This window comes from Mustela erminea, chromosome 18, assembly GCF_009829155.1.
Source record: "Mustela erminea isolate mMusErm1 chromosome 18, mMusErm1.Pri, whole genome shotgun sequence".
NCBI classification, from domain to species: Eukaryota; Metazoa; Chordata; class Mammalia; order Carnivora; family Mustelidae; genus Mustela; species Mustela erminea.
Window position 1 is genome coordinate 28,633,877 of NC_045631.1, and position 18,015 is coordinate 28,651,891.

An 18,015-nucleotide genomic window follows, 5' to 3' on the forward strand; every position below is an offset into this window, starting at 1 on the left:
CCTTCAAGTCTCACTTCATCACCTCCTAAGGAATTCCTTAGGCTAGATAAAATTCCTCTGTGGGTTCCCACAGAACCCCATTCCTTTCCTTTATAGTACTTAGCTCAGTGTAGAATTATACAAATATGTGATTATTTGACTAATGTCTATTTTCCTCACTAAGCTGAAAGCTCCAAGACAATAAAGTTAGGTTTGTTTTTGCTTACCACTGTATCCCTGGTATCCCCAGCACTGTATCCCACTGTATCCCCAGCACAGTGCCTGGCATAGAGGAAGTGCTTAATAAATACTTATCTAAAGGAATTAATACAACCAGACATTCATGGTAAAAGTAGAGATGATAATGCTAGCTAGGTCACAGAATTTTATAAAGGCTAAATATGAAATTGTTTTGTAAAGCAGTAGGTACCATTTAAAGATTATTATAAGAAAGATCCTTTAGATTGTATGATTCTAAATAAATCATTTTGAAGAAAAGGAACCATATTTTTGTTTGTTTGTTTCCCCTAAAGGCTTACCTGAAACTTTCTCCTCAAGGCCCGAGTCATTACTGGAGTAAGCCCAGTTCCTGTGTCCATGTTTTCTTTATTGGTAAGTGGGGTTCCACCTGGGCTTCTGCAAAGGTATTGAAAAAATTAGAAGCTGTGTTTTATGCTAACTTTTCAAATGGATTCAGAAAGGATAAAGATAAGAGAGCATATTACCTCTCTACATCAACTTTTCTAAGTAGTTTCCGCAGGTCTATCTGGCTTTTACCAGGGGTACTGATGAAATAAAAATATACAAGTTAGAGCCTGCCAGAATTTATCCCCTTTCCCAAAGCAAAGCAGATGTTTCCATAGGCAATGTCCTAGAAAATGGTTCTATTTGTTACATCAGCAGAGGGGCACCTGGCTGGCTCAGCCAGGGGTGTGTGTGACTCCTGATCTTACAGTTGTGAGTTCAAGCCCCACGCTGGGTGTGGAGCCTACTTAAAAACAAAAATAGCAGTAGATGCCGATAAGAGCATAAGGTGATATAATTGCCCTAATAAATAATACATCTTGACTCAGTAATTATACATATAAGAATCCATCTGAGGGAAAGAGTCAGCTATGCACATGGGTGATGGACAAAAGGATGTTCGCTGAAGAATTAGAAATAAAAAATCATAAACAACCTAAATGTTTCAAAACAGGAGTTTATCTATGAAATTTGCATATAATGAACTATATATACTGAAGAAGTCAAAATGATGCTTTAAACTGATTTTTAATAAGATGGGGAAAGTTCTTGACACATTAAACAGGAAAAGCTTTAACTGCATGTATATTATGATTATACACAGGTACACACACACACAGAGACACAAAAGATTTCATTGATTCCAAGACATACAAGTTTTCATATTTTATTATTTCTGAAATTGAGCTGCTTTAAAAATTCTTCTTTTTTAAGTAATCTCTTTCCCCAACATGGGACTCAAACTCATCACCCAGAGATCAGGAGTTGCATGTTCTTCCAACTGACTGAGCCAGGCACCTCTAAAAAAATTATTATTATTTTTTAAAGATTTTATTTATTTGACAGAGAGCACAAACAGGGGGAATGGCAGAAGGAGAAGGAGAAGCAGGCTCCATGCTGAGCAGGGAGCCAATGTACCACTTGATCCCAGGACCTTGGGATCATGACTGGGGCCAAAGGCAGACGCTCAACTGACTGAGGCACCCAGGCGCGCCTCCCCACCCCGCCCGAAAACATTCTTGATATTATGTCTTTTCCTCCCAAATCCATTTATCTGTATTTGTGGTTTTTTTTTTTTTTTTTTTTTAAGTAATCTCTGTGCCCAGCTTGGGGGTCAAGCTTACAACCTGAGACTGAGAGTTGCAGGCTCCGCCAACTAAGCCAGCCAGGTGCCCCTGGGCCACCCCCGCCCACAAATCCACTAATAAATCACTGGTGTATCTTATAATAAACAGCATCATGAAATGGAAATAATAGAGTAGATGCCCACACAAAGACTAGAATGATAAACAACAGTATGTTAATAGTAGCTATCTTCAATCATAGTTATTTGATTTTTTTTTCTTTTTCAAAAATTTTTTTAAAAGATTTTATTTATTTATTTGAGAGAGAGAGAGAGAATATGAACAGGGTCAGGGGCAAAGGGATGAACAGACTCCCCCCTGAGATCATGACCTGAGCTGAAAGCAGATGCCTAACTGCTGAACCACCCAGGCACCCCCATTTTCTTCTGTAACTTTTCTGTGGATTTCCAGTCTTTTACAATGAGCATATACAACTTTTAAAGTTAGAGATAGGGAAAACAAAACAAAACATTATTTTAAGTAACAGTGGAGCATAACACAGTGTAGTTCCTTACATCAAGACATTTGTAACTCGAGTTGATAGTACTTTGGAGTTGGGCTTCAGGGTGACACGTTGCAGGTCAGAGACAGTAACTAGTGGATTCTGTGCCTTTGGTGATGGTATAAGCTTTAATCACAAAATGAGACAGTATCAAAAAATACACTTAAAGATATCATTCAAAATATAAACATGCTGCAACAATGAATACTTGAAAGCTGAGTATGGGTAAGATTATCTACTACTCAATTTTTTTTTTTAAAGATTTTATTTATTTTTATTTATTTATTTGATAGAGAGAGATCACAAGTAGATGGAGAGGCAGGCAGAGAGAGAGAGAGACATGGAAGCAGGCTCCCTGCTGAGCAGAGAGCCCAATGCGGGACTCGATCCCAAGACCCTGAGATCATGACCTGAGCCGAAGGCAGCGGCTTAACCCACTGAGCCACCCAGGCGCCCTACTACTCAATTTTTATTGCAAAGCTTCCAAGTATGTCTCTACTTCTTTAGACTAATGGTTGGTAGATAAAACTGCCTAATTAAATAATTTTGGGGTCTACACATTTTGTTGAGGATCCAAAACTACTCAGGTAACACATGGAATACTTACCTCAGAATGGCTTCTGTACATAAGACATAGGCTGATTTTCCAGAAAGGGACAACCAGGTTAAAAGCTCAAAGATCATATGTATGATCAGCTTACCTTCTTCCTTTCATCAAAACACTGTGTCTTCTTTAACTTCACAGTCAGTAGATCTTTAACTGTTATCTGCATGGGTCCATCTCTTTTTAATGGCCCAGCCTTAAAATACATGGAGAGGTTAGAATTCAAATTGTAACCAAGATATCCAGTTAAATGCAAATCCAAATCCAGTTTTTAAAGACTCACTTAAAAACTAACTCTTATTTACCCTAGGAACCTATCAAATTCTTTTAATTCAACCAAGAATGATCCTGTTTTCAGTACACATGGATGCTAATGCTACTGTAAAGTGTTCATCAAAATGTAAAGCTTTGACAGTAAATAAGAGATGGGCTAGTTCTCTGCAACTATGCATCTTCCTCAGGATTTATGATAATAAGACCGGAGTTGAAGAAGTTCCTCAAATCAAAGTGAAGTTTTGCTTGAATTACCTAAAAAGTTAACTCAGGTCCCATAGAGCAAGAATGTATGGTCAGAGGGCTATGCATTATGGCAAATGTAATAATAGGCTCTGGATTTAACCCAGCCATTTTATTTATTATTATTATTATTATTATTTTTACAGATTTTATTTATTTATTTGATATAGAGAGAGAGCATGAGTAGGTCCAGTGGCAGGCAGAGGGAGAGGGAGAAGCAGACTCCCCACAGAGCAGAGAGTCCGATGTGGGTCTCTATCCCAGGACCCTGAGATCATGACCTGAACTGAAGGCAGAGGCTTAACCAACTGAGCCACCCAGGCACCCCTAAGCCAGCCATTTTAAACCAAATTTATCTGGAGTGCAAATTCAGCAGATTTTTAAACAGGGTCATGCTTATCTTAGTGATTCACAAATACTCCCTTAGTGGCCAAGTAATTAATGGAGACTGGTCCTTCAGCTTCATGATATTATACTTTGGGACCCACCAACTCTTTTTATTCTGTTTTTACTCACTAAGCCACCTTCTGTTCTTAATTTAGTTTCCCAGGGAGGTTTTTCTTTAGGTTAAAAGATATTCTGAGACGCCATTAGGAATATTCCAATCTACTGGTTTTCATTCATTTATCCTTTAAAAACAAATCACTTTTGTTTCTAAACCCAGTTCTACAGGCCTGAGTTTTTAGAAGCATAATCATTGACATAATTAAGAGATGGAATCAGAAAAAAAAAAAAAATGCAGCTTTCCTCTCAAAGCCCTTAGCCTCGTCTCAAAAGGCCACCTTGTTTTACTACTCTGTTACACACTGACCAAAACACATCATTACTAGATTGTTTCCTACCTGCAGGGCTTTAGTGCGATCGGATTTTCTAAGCAGCACAGGTGCTGTGGGCGGCGGAGGCGGAGGCAGAGGAGGAGGTGGAGGGGGCGGGGGCGGCGGAGGAAGAAGAGCAGGAGTGGGGGTGGCTGGCTGTGGCGGTGTGGGAGGAAGTATCGCTCGAGATTCTCCAGGGGTGTTTAGCACGCGGGCGGGCACATTTTTGAGTTTACCACTTATGTGACAGGTTTGACCACAGCTTGGGCAGGAAGAATTTTCCAAGACAGTCTGTAAGAAAACATTATATTTGGCAAATGAGTAACAGATTAATTTGGTTCTTGCGGCTCAGAGCCTTGGAGATAATAGCTACCACGTATTGAATGCTTTCTTAGTATAGTATGTGGTTTTTAAAAAATATTTTCTCATTTATCACAAGCCCATTCATTCACCCATTCATTCATTCATTCATTCATTCATATATTTGTTTTGTGTGTGCAGTATGCCAGGCAGTGTGGGTATGATATGAACCCTATCTGTTACATTGTGGAGCTGACAGTCTGGCAAAGAAGACAGGCATGAAACACAGACACACCCAGAACAAAACAAAGTAATGCTTCAGTGAAAACAGTGAGGTGTGCTGTGGGCATGAATAAGGAGAAACTTGGAGAATGACATTAAGCCATAATCTCAAGGATGGACTGCAATTTATCAGGTCTCAAGGGAGATAAGATCTGGGGAGAGTTCCTGGCAGATGGAAAAATACTTAATGCAGCTAAAAATTGTCATATAGTTGGGGCGCCTGAGTGGCTCACTCCGTTAAGTGTATGCCTTCTTTGGCTTAGGTCATGGTCTCTGGGTCCTGGGATTGAGCCCTGAGTCAAGCTTCCTGATTCTCTCTCTCTCCCTCTGCCCCTCCCCACTACTTGTTCTCTATCTCAAATAAATGAAATCTTAAAAAAAAAAAAAAGAATGTAGCATATTCAAGGACTGATAAAAAGGCCAAGGGGATGGAACATGAATGTTAGGGGCTGAATTGTGTCCCCCAATCCCTCAAATTCGTATGTTGACGCCCTAGCTGTAATACCCCAGGATGCCTTTGGAGATAGGGCCTTCAAAGAGGTGTTTAAATTAAAATGAGGCCATTAGAGTAGGCTCTCATCCAATTTGACTGGTGTCCTTACAAAAAGAAGAAATTTGAACATAGGAGAAACATCAGGGATGTGTGTGCAGAGACAAGGCGATCTGAGGACACGGGGAGAAGACAAGACAAAGCAGAGAGGCCCAAGAAGAAACTAACTCTGTCAACACATTGATCTCAGACTTTCAGCCTCTAGAACTGTGGGAAAATAAATTTCTATTATATAAGCCACCTAGTCCATGCCACTTTATTATGGCAGCCCTGGGAAAGGAAAAATAACCCTATGAAGTCAGATGGTGTATTAGTTTCCTATGGTTTTTTTTATCAAATTATCATAAATTTGGTGGCTTAAAACAATTGAAATTCATTTTTTTCAGTGCTGGAGGCTAGAAATCTAAAAATCAAGATGACAGCATGGCTGTGCTACCTCCCAATGCTGTAGGGAAGAATCTGTTTCTTGTCTCTTCTGTTTTTGGTAGCTATGGGCATTCCTGGCCTTGAGACTACATCACTCCAATCTCTACCTGTGCTCCACTGCTCCTCCTCTCCTCTTGTGTGCTCTGCTTTCTCCTTTATAAGGACATTTGTTATTGGATTTAGGGTCCACTCTGATAATAGAGTATGATCTCTTCACTTCAAAATCCTTAACTTAAGGGGCACATGGCAACTTTTGATCTTGGGGTTGTGAACTCAAGCCCCATGTTGGGTGTAGAGATTACTTTAAAAAAGAAAAAATCCTTAATGGGAGAAAACCCTTTCTCCAAATAAGGTCATATTTATAGGTTTCAGGGATTAGGACTTGGACATATCTTTTGGAGGACATTGATTCAGCCCACCATAGATGGCATCATCATTTTTAGAGGAGGAAACTCAGGCCTAGAGGAGTAAGGTGATTTGCCTTTCTTCCTGTCTAATTCATTTTGAGGTACAAATTCCAGGACAAGGATTGTAATCCCAGAAGCTCCCCTGCAAACCAACAAGTGCAATGTTTATTTTCTTGAGTTTTAGACATTGAGAATAGGGGCCTTGCTTAGGGGAGTTTGGAGACAGTGGATATATATGGCTTTTTCTACCTCTATCAGTCAAGAAAATAGAAATCATCCTGAGTATTTAAAAGAGGGTGAGAGTAAGGTGGGGAATTGGTTACATTGATGGTGAAAGAGATGAAAACACACAGGGAATATTGAGGCAACCCAGAGATTAGCAAAGAACAAGCCGTGAGCCTGGAGGGACAAAGGGAAGAGCATTATAACCTGATCTCTAGAGGTGGGTTAACCCAGAGAATCCGGGAACTTGACAGACTTACCTGGAGGGAGCTGGGGTGAGGGAGACAACAACCCTCACTGGAGAAATTGCCCAAAGCAGAGAACAAAGGGGAAACACACTCCCTCCACACCCCCACCAGTCTCTATTCAGTTCTCCCATTAGCCATGTACAACTGGAACCAGGTGACATGGAGCATAGCACATACAGCCTGCATGGATTAGCCCCAGTGCAGTGCAGAGTCGAGCCTTGAAACCTAAGGAATAGATCTGAGGGCAAAGAGGCCTAAGACTAGCACTTGCCTGTAGCCATTGCACCTTCTGGTAAAAGCATGCTGGGATTCCTATAGGAGATAATCCCTGCCCTCCTTCCCTAATTCCAGATTTCTTTTCTTTTTTTTTCCTTTTTTAAGATTTTATTTATTTATTTGATAGAGACACAGTGAAAGAGGGAACACGAGCAGGGGGGGAGGGAGAGGGAGAGGCAGGCTTCCCGCTGAAGAGGGAGCCTGATGCGGGGCTTGATCCCAGGACTCTAGGATCATGACCCGAACTGAAGGCAGACTTTTAACGACTGAGCCACCCAGGTGTCCCTGGATTTCTTTTCTATTTAACAATACCAACCTTCAGTGTTTCCTGGAGCTTGCATAATTCACTTTCCAAAATGCAAAACTGTTGTTTTAGACTATGGAGTTCTCGGCGGCAGAAACGGGATGGAAAGATGGTGTCTTTCAATACTTCTAAACTCTGAAATTAAAAAATAAACAAGCCTGAATTCTGTAAGCAGCATGATCAGGACATGAAAAAAGGGAGAAGAAAGTGGTTTAATATATGTTTTACAGAAACAAAGGCCTACATGACCCCATAATTTCATCTTACCTGAGCTTAGCCTGAGTGTTGTATTGACCTGAGCACACACACAGGTGAACACACATACCAAATATGCAGAAAAACCATATTGCTGAAAATGGGGTTGTCAAAGCCATACCTGGGCCATGCAGTTCTGGCACCAATTGTATATAGACCACACTCTATTTGTCCAAAGTTTTACGGTATCTTTGATATTAGGAAGTCTAAAGTTCCAGGATGGTCTTAGCCAACTTCTGCTAAGGGAAGTATCTGCTGAAGGAATAACCACTCTGTAGGAAAAACAAAACCAAACGAAAAACCCCTGAGTTGGAATAACAGCTTTATTTATTTATTTGTTATTACTATTATTAAAGAATTTATTTTTTTTTCATTTGACAGAACGAGAGCACAAGTAAACAGAGTGTCAGGCAGAGGGAGGGGGAGAAGCAGGCTCTCCACTGAGCAGGGAGCCAGATGCGGGGGCTCGAGCCCAGGACCCCGGGATCATGACCTAAGCTGAAGGCAGATGCTTAACGACTGAGCCACTCAGGCGTCCCTAACAGCTCTACTTAAATAAGCTTGAGCCTCTAAATCTAAGCTTGAGCATCCAACTTTTGGATTTGTCTCAGGTCATGATCTCAGGGTCTTGAGATTGAGCCCCATATCTGGCTCTGCACTCAGTGGGAGTCTGCTTGGGATTCTCTCTCAGTCTCTGCTCTTCCCCTCACTTGATCTCTCTCATTCTCTCAAATAAATACATCTTTAAAACATAAAATAACATGCTAGCTTTATAGTATGGCTCAGGAGCAGAGACTACCTAAAGCCAAAATTTTCATTACATTTTAGAGTTCCAAGATGCACTTATACAATAATTTACTTGATAAATAAATAGTAATAAATAATAAATAAAATAAACAGTAAGTAAAGAGGCGTCAGGGAGGGCGCCTGGATGGCTCAGTGGGTTAAGCCTCTGCCTTCAGCTCAGGTCATGATCTCAGGATCCTGGGATCGAGTCCCACATCGGGCTCCCTGCTCAGAGGGGAGCCTGCGTCCTTCTCTCTCTCTGCCTGCCTCTCTGCCTACTTGTGATCTCTCTCTCTGTCAAATAAAGAAATAACATCTTAAAAAAAAAAAAAAAAAAAGAGGCGTCAGGGATTCAGTAATGAACAACATGATAAAAACCATGCCCTCATTAAACTTACATGTCTTGGGACAAAGGTAATAAAGTCAATTAGTAACATATATGGATTGTTATATAGTGAATAAATACTATGAGGAAAAGGATAGAGCAAGAGAGAAATGTTGAATGGAGGTGAAATTTTAGGTAGGGTGCTAGGGAAGTCTCACTGAGAAGGTGACTTTTGAGAAAACAAAACAAAACAAAACAAAAAAAACCTCAAACAAAGTAAAAAAGCTAGCTAGCAATACACGGACACCTGGCTGGCTTAGTCAGTAGAACATACAACTCTTGATTAATGGTCATGAGTTTAAGCCCTATGTTGAGCGTAGAGCCTATTTTAAAAATGTTAAAAATAAAGAAGCTAGCAATACAAATATCTGGGAGAACAATTCAGGCATGGGCAATAATAAGTGCAAAGGCCCTGAGACAGCAGCTTGTCTGAGGTGTCTAGGGAACAACAAGGAGGCCAGGAGGACTAGGATGGAGAAACTGAAGAGTAGGGGGATTAGGAGAGAATGTCAAAATCAGATCATATGGCTCTTGTGGGTCATACAAAGGATTTTATTTTATTTATTTATTTTTGTTTTTAAAAATATTTTATTTATCTGACAGAGAGAGATCACAAGTAGGCAGAGAGAGAGAGGGAAACAGGCTCCCTGCCGAGCAGAGAGCCGACAAGGGATTCCATCTCAGGATCCCGAGATCATGACGCAAGCCGAAGGCAGCGGCTTAACCAAGCGCCCGCCTCATACAAAGGATTTTAATTTTGACTCAGAGAGAGGAAGACATTGGAGAGTTTTAATTTATTTTTACATAATCTCTACACCCAACTCATGACCCCGAGATCAAGAGTCACACACTCTTCCAACTGAGCCAGCCAGGTGCTCCAGGAAAGACATTGGAGAGGTTTTTTGTTTTTGTTTTTTTTTAAGATTTTATTTATTTATTTGAGAAAGAGACAATGAAAAAGACCATGAGAGAGGAGAAGGTCAGAGGGAGAAGCAGACTCCCCGCGCAGCCGGGAGCCCGATGTGGGATTCGATCCGGAAACTCCGGGATCATGACCTGAGCCGAAGGCAGTCGTCCAACCAACTGAGCCACCCAGGCATTCCGACATTGGAGAGAGTTTTAAGCAGAGGGGCAATATGACATGTTTTTTTACGAGGCTCGCTCTGACTGTTCTGCAAAGGCAGAAGCAGGAACACCAGTTAAGGGCCATTTTCAATATTCGAGAGAGAGAGAAGAGTTAAGGATAACATGGTTAATGCATTTTGAGGGCCAGTTTAGTTTAAAAAATTTTCTGTAAAGAGAGCTATAACAACAAAATGTATAATGTATGTCATTGTGAAGCCCAGTATCTTGGGCTTCTGATAACTTAGAGTCTCTTTCAGTAATACATTTAAACCTCTGTCCCAGAGAATAACTGACCAAATTTTACCAAAACTGAGAGTTAAATTCCAGTTATATATTCCTCTTGCATCTCTTAGTTACCAGATTTATACAATTAAACTGACTAGGGAAAGAGAAAATAGTTACTGTGCATCTCCAGTACAATTTCTTGTGATTTTTTTTTTTTAAAGATTTTATTTATTTATTTGACAGAGATCACAAGTAGGCACAGAGGCAGGCAGAGAGAGAGAAGGAAGCAGGCTCCCTGCTGAGCAGAGAGCCAGATGTGGAGCTCGATCCCAGGACCCTGAGATCATGACCTGAGCCGAAGGCAGAGGCTTAACCCTCTGAGCCACCCAGGCGCCCAATTTCTTGTGATTTGAACTTCATTTAAACATTTAAAAAAAAAAAGATTTTATTTATTTATTTGAGAGAGAGAGAGAGAGAAGGAATGGGGGGAGGGGCAGAGAGAGAGGGGAGAAGCCGTCTCCCCGCTGAGCAGGGGCCCAGGAGAGGACTCTGGGATCATGACCTTAGTTGAAGCCAGATGCTTAACCAACTGAGCTACCCAGGCGCCCCTAAACTCTAAAATGATGGTCACCACATAAAATTTAGAATGCTCGGTCAAAATTTAATTTCTGAAGAGGGAGGAATAATTTTTTAGTATAAGGATGTTAGAAATGTTGCATGGGACAATATTTTAAAAATTTCACGTTTTATTAGAACTTTACATTTAATTGGGCATTCTGTATTTTTATTTGCTAAATCTGGTAACCCTATCCTTAAGGGATTTTTAATATTTTTTCTTCTTCACACTTACACCTTACCTTTCTGGTGAGGGTGGTGGCGGAGGAGGTGTGATTAGCTTGGGCTGAAAGTGAGAGGCTTCTCTTTTTTTGAATAATCTTTTTGCTTTGGCTTTTAGCTTTCTTCTTCGTTGCTTGAACTTAGGCATGATTTCTGTAGAAAAAAAATTTTTTTACATGTTTTTTAAATTTTAGAATAATATACACATACAGAAAATGGAGAAGTCTTAATTGTACAGTTCAATGAATTATCACAAAGTGAACACACCCTTGTAACCACCACTTTGGTTAGGAAGTAGATCACTGCCAGCATTCCAGAAGTCCCCTGAAGTGAAGAAAAATTTAAACCCAGATTTAAAGTATCTTTAGAGACTCAGCTTTGGCATTACATTACTCTCTAATTTTGTTTTGCTTGCCTTGCTCTTCTTCATTATGTCAAGTGTATTTCCATTTCTTATAAGAGAGAAAATGGCTAGAGTTGGGTTATGGTCAGTTATTAAAAGAAGTTTCTTTCCAGGAACATTTACTGAGCACCCATTGTGATAAGCAGAGTTGGTAATGGAAGAAACAAATTTAACCACTGAATATACATATACATTTTCTCAGTGAATCCTCACTACCTGGCAAGATTTTATCCCCAAGGACAAGGATTTTTATTCCCATTTTTTACATTAAGAATAAACTGAGACATAGAAAGAGTATATGATTTGCCCAGTGTAATGCAGTAAATAAATAAGTCTCGGAAGACTGTGTTCTTTCTAACATTCTGTGGTGCAACAGTTGATTAAATGGGTGGTATACAATGTAATAGCAGTTACCCCAAATCTAAGACCCCCAAATGTTTCAAAACATTTATTTTAAAACACTATTTAGTGTATTTAGCTTTTAATCTGGATCCTTTTCTGAAGAAAATTAAGTCAGAGCTAGTTTGATGTGAAGGCGGGTAGCCAGTTGCTGCTACCTGAGGAACAAAGATGTCGTTATTCAAGTAGAACTAAACATGGGCTCAAGGGCTGGGCCTCCCTGCCTTCAAACTCACATTTGAATAGGAACAATTGGCCTTTAAAATACAAATTCATTCCACTTTTGTTCACCCAGTACCCTTTCAATACTTAGTATGCAGCTCTAGGCTTGGCCAGCTCTCGGATTGCACTGGCTGAAGAACCTCCTTTTTTTTTTTTTTTTTTTTTTTTTTTTTTTTTTTACTGGCTGTGGGTTGTGAAAACTCCGGAGTGGCTTACTGCAGTTCCAAGCGCTTTGGTCTTGCAGAGGGCACCCCTAATGGCAATGGGCAACAGTGCGTATATCAACAGCACCTCTAGGAGCAAGGTTCTCAATAGCATCTTATTGAGCTGATGCCAGGTCTCAAACTAGCAGTTTTCCTTAGTTGTTCTTAGAGGCATGGGAGATACAGCAAAAAATAGCTGACTTCCCTTGTATTCTATCACTTCTCCTTCCTGCTGAAATAATGAAAGAAGGCTAAGCAGGGATTATTAAATACACAGGGTATTTAAAGGACTCACTGTTTTTTTTTTTTTTAAACAGACTTAAAATAACACAAAACAACAATACTCTGAATGAAGATGTTTAGGAGAACCTCAGAGGAAGTAAGCAATCTTGCAGTTACCTGAAAAAAAGATTAAACCTCATCACATCCATGCCCAGGACTTTCTATGGAGAGATGTCACTGAGAACCTCTATCTAAGGTCCGGAGTTCACTGGGTGAAATCCCCGGGATCTGAGACTTCCATGGTAACTTCCTCTTCTTGTCTTGATCTGCCCCTTGCAGCCCTCCCCGAATTCTGTTCCCTCTCTCCCTTTGATGTCTTTTGTTAGACGTCAAACTGACACAGAGAACTGGTTTCCTGCCTCCTTTTTTCTTATATTCACCAAGCACTCAGTTATAAAAGTAGACTTCAGAAAGGAGCTGGACATTCTGGTTTAAACTTGGTAGATTGGCTCTATTCCTTTATCTCACTTCAACAGTGTGCTGGGGTTGGCAACAACTGATACATTTTCAGGAAGTCTGTGAGTTAGTTGTGAAACACATCCACCATTAAAATTAAATTATATAAATTATATAGTATATTACATATATTTTGTATAACATTATTACATTATAAAATGTATATTATGTATATTGATGCAAAGCTCATTACTTCCTAATGATTTTACTATTACTTATGCTGTTGAGGTTGTTTACATTATTGTATCTATATAGTGAAAATGCTATAAAATGCTGATTTCTTTCCAATTCCATATTCAGTGACTTCACATTGAAATCTTGAAATTGGCTATGATGGGAGTATTTACACTGTGGACATAACACCACAAATCAGGGCTTGATTCATTATGCTGTTGATTGTTAAGAGAGTGATAAAGAAAATGTTAATACAGGTTAGATTTAAAAGCAAATCTTGGGGGCATCTGGGTGGCTTAGTCATCATTGTGTACCAAGTATACTTCAAGAAAAAAATAAATAAAAAATAAAAGATCATGTTAATTCTGGAAAAAAAATTCTCATATATTATTCCTATTGTTATCGGTTAGTTTTCTTTCAGTATAGGTGTGTGTACAATATGTATTATATACAATGTATAATTTACAAAATAAATGTATGTAATATATAAATTTATATTTTACATAAGTTTATATATTATTACATATATATTATATACATACACACACCCCTAAATAAAAAAATAGCAATAGATGAATCTAAGTAAAAAATATGAGCTTCAATTATACTATTTTTGTAAATTTTCATAAAGTTTGAAAATTTGCAAAATAAAAAAATATGATAGATATATGTGTATATAGACATATAACATTTATATATACACACACAAATAATAGTTTTTAGTTTTTGGCTGAGCAGAATCATGATACTTCATGCCTAGATACTTCAACTTGAGTTTCCTAACATGGACATGGACATTGTCCTACAAAACCAATCACAGCCAGGAGATTTAAGCTTGATATTATCTAAGAAGTCCATAATTACCTCAGTGACCTCAATAATCTCCTTTACAGCTGCTCTCTTTCCCCTTCCACAGTGTGTCTTTTTAGTTTCCTTCAATTCACAATAGTTCCCTAGTCTTTTCATGTAAGTATTTGCCTTTCTTTCTATTTATATTTCTGAAGACTCCAGACCAGTTGTTTTGGAAAACATCCCTCAGTTTGGGTTTGCCCAAATATTCCTTTAATGATCTTCCTGACTTTAGTCTTTCTCTGTGCCAATCATTTTCTACAGAAAATGATTACTAGAGTTAGTAAAAAAAAAAAAAAAAAAAAAAAAGGATCCTGATAATTCCCTTGCTTAAAAGTATTTGAAGATTCCTTTTCATTCTCTGAATAAACTAAATTCCTTCATGCCTTTCAAAGATCATCACAGTTTAGTCTGATGGCCCTTTGCGGCCTCATCTCTACTAGTGATTCGTGGTACTTCAGGTATACCAAACACTGAATACTTTCTACAGTATAGTTAGCAGGCTCAGGCTCTCCCTCTGCTTGGGGTATCCTCTTTCAAGTCAACTTATATAGCTTCAAGATGCTGTTACTTTTTCTCACAGATATTTGTTGAATGCTGATAATCCACCATGGTAGGTAGGTGTGGTCGGTTTTGGGATACAATTTGAGACAAGGCCAACATAGTTTCTATCCTTATGGAATTTATGCTGATAAAAATGTCATACCTTTTGTGCTTCTATAGCACTTTATAAACACTCTTATTATAACATTTACTGTATTGCATTATAATTTTTGTTTGCATGTTTGTCACCCAGCTAGACTACGGACTTTTCAAGGTTAAGATTAATTTTATTCATCTTTGTTTTCCTGGAACCAAGAGTGTAGCAGGCATTAAATAATTTTCATTCAATAAATGAATGAAATAAATCATTCCTGCTACGTGTTAGGTAGCAAGGTGTCTCTTTTTTAGTTCAGGAATATGCTTTACTACAATTACATTTTGTAAAATCTCTTGGTGAGGGAGGTTTTTAGTTTTTCAAATCATTCCACACCTTCATATGGTTAAAGGATGGCTCCAAAACTATTTCCAGTGGGAAGATGCAACAAATAATAGAGTAAGAACTCAGTTGGCTCTGCTGCTTCTATTAAAACTCCACCCAGTGATGGGAGAAGTGCTTTTGGTCAGGGGGTACTTCCAAAACTGTGACAGCAACGAAAATAACAACAATTGCATTTCATTACCCTCTTCCTAAAACACATTTTTTTTAAAAGATTTTATTTATTTTATTTGATAGATAGAGATCACAAATAGGCAGAGAGGCAGAGAGGCAGGCAGAGAGAGAGGGAGGAGGAAGCAGGCTCCCTGCCCAGCCACCCAGGCGCCCCTAAAACACATTTTAATGTAGGTTCCTATATTTTCCCATAAACAGCTTTCAGTCAATTAATCCATTTCCATTACTAGTTCAATTCATTACTCTTGAACATTCATAGGGCTATTTCTGGTACTTGATTGTATTTAATTTTGTTTTTCGCAGTACAACACTGCTTTTTTAGTTCCTGCCTTGTTTCTCTGACGTGACGTCAGCTTGCTAAAACGTAGTCCAACACAGCATTAGGCACAAGTAAACAGGGCACACTTAAAAAATTGACACTGTCACAAAAAGTCCGGCGATATTAAGAGCATATCAAGGAACAAAGAAATACTGTCTGTCAAGAACTGTATATTCTCAAACTTTAACGTGCATAAGAATCACTGGGAGGGGCGCCTGGGTGGCTCAGTGGATTAAGCCTCTGCCTTCGGACCAGGTCATATCTCAGGGTCTTGGAATCGAGCCCACACCGGGATCTCTGTTCAGCAGGGAGCCTGCTTCCCTCTTTCTCTCTGCCTACTTGTGATCTCTGTCTGTCATATAAATAAAATCTTAAAAAAAAAAAAAAGGTGGTGGGAGATCTTGTTAAAATTCATATTCTGAATTTGATTCAGAATATGATTCTGAATTTCATTCAGTGGGTCTGGGTGGAGCCCGATAATTTGCATTGCTAACAAGCGCCCAAGAGATGCAGATGATGTTGGTCCCCCGACAACACTGAATAGCAAAGATCTAAAGGAATGTGCAAAAGGAAGGCAGATGCTTTGATCCAAAACGTATTCTGCAGAGCGTTAATTAAATATAAAAGTGTGGTTAGGTTGGAGCCAGGGCGAGCAGTTCTTACCCAACCTCAAACCTCCTCCTCCCAGTCTCATCTCCCCGAGCCCAGCCAAAGTCCCCACCTCCATAAATCTTAAGAACACAAGCAGCAACAGGCCCAGCTGCTGAAGACGCGAGCCCAGGTAACACAAGGGAGATTCTCCCTGCACTCACAAGTCTAAGAGCCCGGGATCAGATGGAGTCCGGGTAGTGGCCTCTCCTCCCTAAAGAAAGATTCAAAATTAAAACCTTATCAAGGAGGGACCAATCGTAGCAAAGGTCTCTCCACGATTCGCTGTCTGGGTAGTGTAGGAGCACAGTCTGGTTTGTGATTGGTTAAAAGGTCACCACGCACTGGCCAATGAGAGCTGAGGCGCTTCTGGTATGAATAAGTGGAAGGCGGGAGCCATGGGGAGGGGAAGCAGGAGACCTAAGAAGGTGTGTCACGTCCCTTATGCTGTTTGTGGAAGCTTTTGTGTAATTGGTGGGTTCTTCTTCCGATTATACCAATCGCAAGCTCTTCTCTGCGGAGCCTTAACTATGAAATTGAAAGTGGAGATGAGGATGCAGCCAATGGAAAAAAAAAAGTGCACAGCAGCCAATCCTCCTGCAGCGTTTTGTGTCTTTGCCCAACTGGAGAAAGTGTTTCATGTGGAGGGGCGTTACCCAGTCGCCAATGGGCGGGCGCCAGTGAAGCGGAGGAACCAATGAGTGTGAGACGTTGAGTGACAGCTGTCCAATAGAGACCCTCAGTGCTAGTACGGATTGCGGCTTAAGCACCGCGGCGGTCTGAGGAATGTCAACTATTCAACATGGAGGCGGAGGTCGATAAGCTGGAACTGATGGTGAGTGTGAAGTGAAGGAGATCTGCTGGGTAGTTTATTTCTCCCGGATGGTCTCCAAGGTGGGATGCAATTTTGAGTCGCCGAAAACAATGGTCGGCAGAAGCTGGACCATATTCGAGTTCCCTCCTCTTGTATCAAAGGGAGTCGCCGCCGCCTGGTCGCTTTTAACCGCCGCGGAGGAAGGGGTTACATCCGGGAAACTCGTGAGGGAAATGGCGGGAGATGCTGATGTAGCCGGGCCTTTGGAATTCCTTGTTCCTTGCCCTTACCTTTCCGCCCCCCAAGGAGCTGTGGCTCCTAAAGACAGCGTTCTATGCATTTCCCCCCTCAAAGACGTGACTGGAATGATCCTTAAACGCCCCTTGAAGGGGAGAGGTCGTTCACGCTGCAAGAAATGGGGATGGAGGGTGGGGTGGGGAATAAACCGAGGGGGGCGGAGAGAAATCCCATTAGGGCAGAGCGGTTCACGTTCTCCAAGGCGGGCTGAGAAAGTCTGAGAAGGGTTTTGACTTGCGTGCAGAACTTCCTGGCGGCCAAGGGAAGCCCCAAGACCAATTTCTGTTTGGCTTGAAGGTGGCAGTCCTTGAGTGGGGGGAGAGGTGTGAGCGATGGGGACCTGAACCTCGATCTCTTTTCTCGACGCAAGGGAGGAATTGGGACCTAGAAGGCACTCTGCTCTGGAGTTGCCGAATTTCATTCATTTATGAAAGTAGGGGGCGGGGGCGAATAATTGGAAAGGACTCCCGCTGCTGCTTGGCCTGCTCGGAGGCGCCAAACTAAAGGGATGCCCTAGTTTTCTTCTATGGATCCTTCCCTGACTTGTCCTCTTTATTCCCTTCCTCCCATTCTTGGACGACCAGCGTGATCGCCCGCGCTTTTTTTCTTCTTAGTTCCCCGTGTTCTATCTCCAGTCCTTTGCTCCCTGTATTACCGTGTGTGAATTGGACTGGCTTTCTTTAAAATGTGGAATTTGGAGGACGCGCCCATCGTTTAATTCCTGTCGGTTTTTTGTTAAAGAAAAATAGCAAAATTAAGTAAAAAAAAAGCCCAACTCTTTCTTTTCTGTCTCAATCCACCGTCCTCCCCCCTACAATACTCTG

At 40.5% G+C, this 18,015-nt stretch overlaps 2 protein-coding genes and 1 long non-coding RNA gene across 9 annotated transcripts in view; 2 read left to right on the plus strand and 1 right to left on the minus strand.

The window, feature by feature from the left end:
* LOC116578298 overlaps nucleotides 1-13,401 on the plus strand; it is a 21,797-nt gene extending 8,396 nt beyond the window's left edge. The window contains exons 3-4 of the long non-coding RNA XR_004280807.1: nucleotides 513-591; nucleotides 12,457-13,401. This is a non-coding gene — a long non-coding RNA (uncharacterized LOC116578298). The remainder of the gene's footprint in view (nucleotides 1-512; nucleotides 592-12,456) is intronic.
* Nucleotides 1-16,696, minus strand: part of PRR11 (proline rich 11) — a 20,992-nt gene extending 4,296 nt beyond the window's left edge. The window contains exons 1-9 of one of the 2 annotated variants that reach the window (XM_032322424.1): nucleotides 16,245-16,696; nucleotides 10,933-11,065; nucleotides 7,676-7,826; nucleotides 7,312-7,434; nucleotides 4,312-4,575; nucleotides 3,051-3,149; nucleotides 2,363-2,475; nucleotides 705-764; nucleotides 519-615 (exon numbers count right to left, since the gene is read on the minus strand). In XM_032322424.1, coding sequence (XP_032178315.1) covers nucleotides 519-615; nucleotides 705-764; nucleotides 2,363-2,475; nucleotides 3,051-3,149; nucleotides 4,312-4,575; nucleotides 7,312-7,434; nucleotides 7,676-7,826; nucleotides 10,933-11,060 — 1,035 coding nt within the window. In that variant the 5' untranslated portion in view covers nucleotides 11,061-11,065; nucleotides 16,245-16,696. Of the gene's footprint in view, nucleotides 1-518; nucleotides 616-704; nucleotides 765-2,362; nucleotides 2,476-3,050; nucleotides 3,150-4,311; nucleotides 4,576-7,311; nucleotides 7,435-7,675; nucleotides 7,827-10,932; nucleotides 11,066-16,153 lie in introns of both variants that reach the window. The other variant, XM_032322425.1, reaches the window with a different exon arrangement.
* An 86-nt stretch (nucleotides 16,697-16,782) lies between these two features.
* The window catches only part of TRIM37 (tripartite motif containing 37), a 180,276-nt gene continuing 179,043 nt past the window's right edge, over nucleotides 16,783-18,015 (plus strand). For 2 of the 6 annotated variants that reach the window (XM_032322412.1, XM_032322415.1), the window contains exon 1: nucleotides 16,783-16,915. In XM_032322412.1, coding sequence (XP_032178303.1) covers nucleotides 16,883-16,915 — 33 coding nt within the window. In that variant the 5' untranslated portion in view covers nucleotides 16,783-16,882. The remainder of the gene's footprint in view (nucleotides 16,916-18,015) is intronic. The other 4 variants (XM_032322417.1, XM_032322419.1, XM_032322413.1 and 1 more) reach the window with 3 other exon arrangements.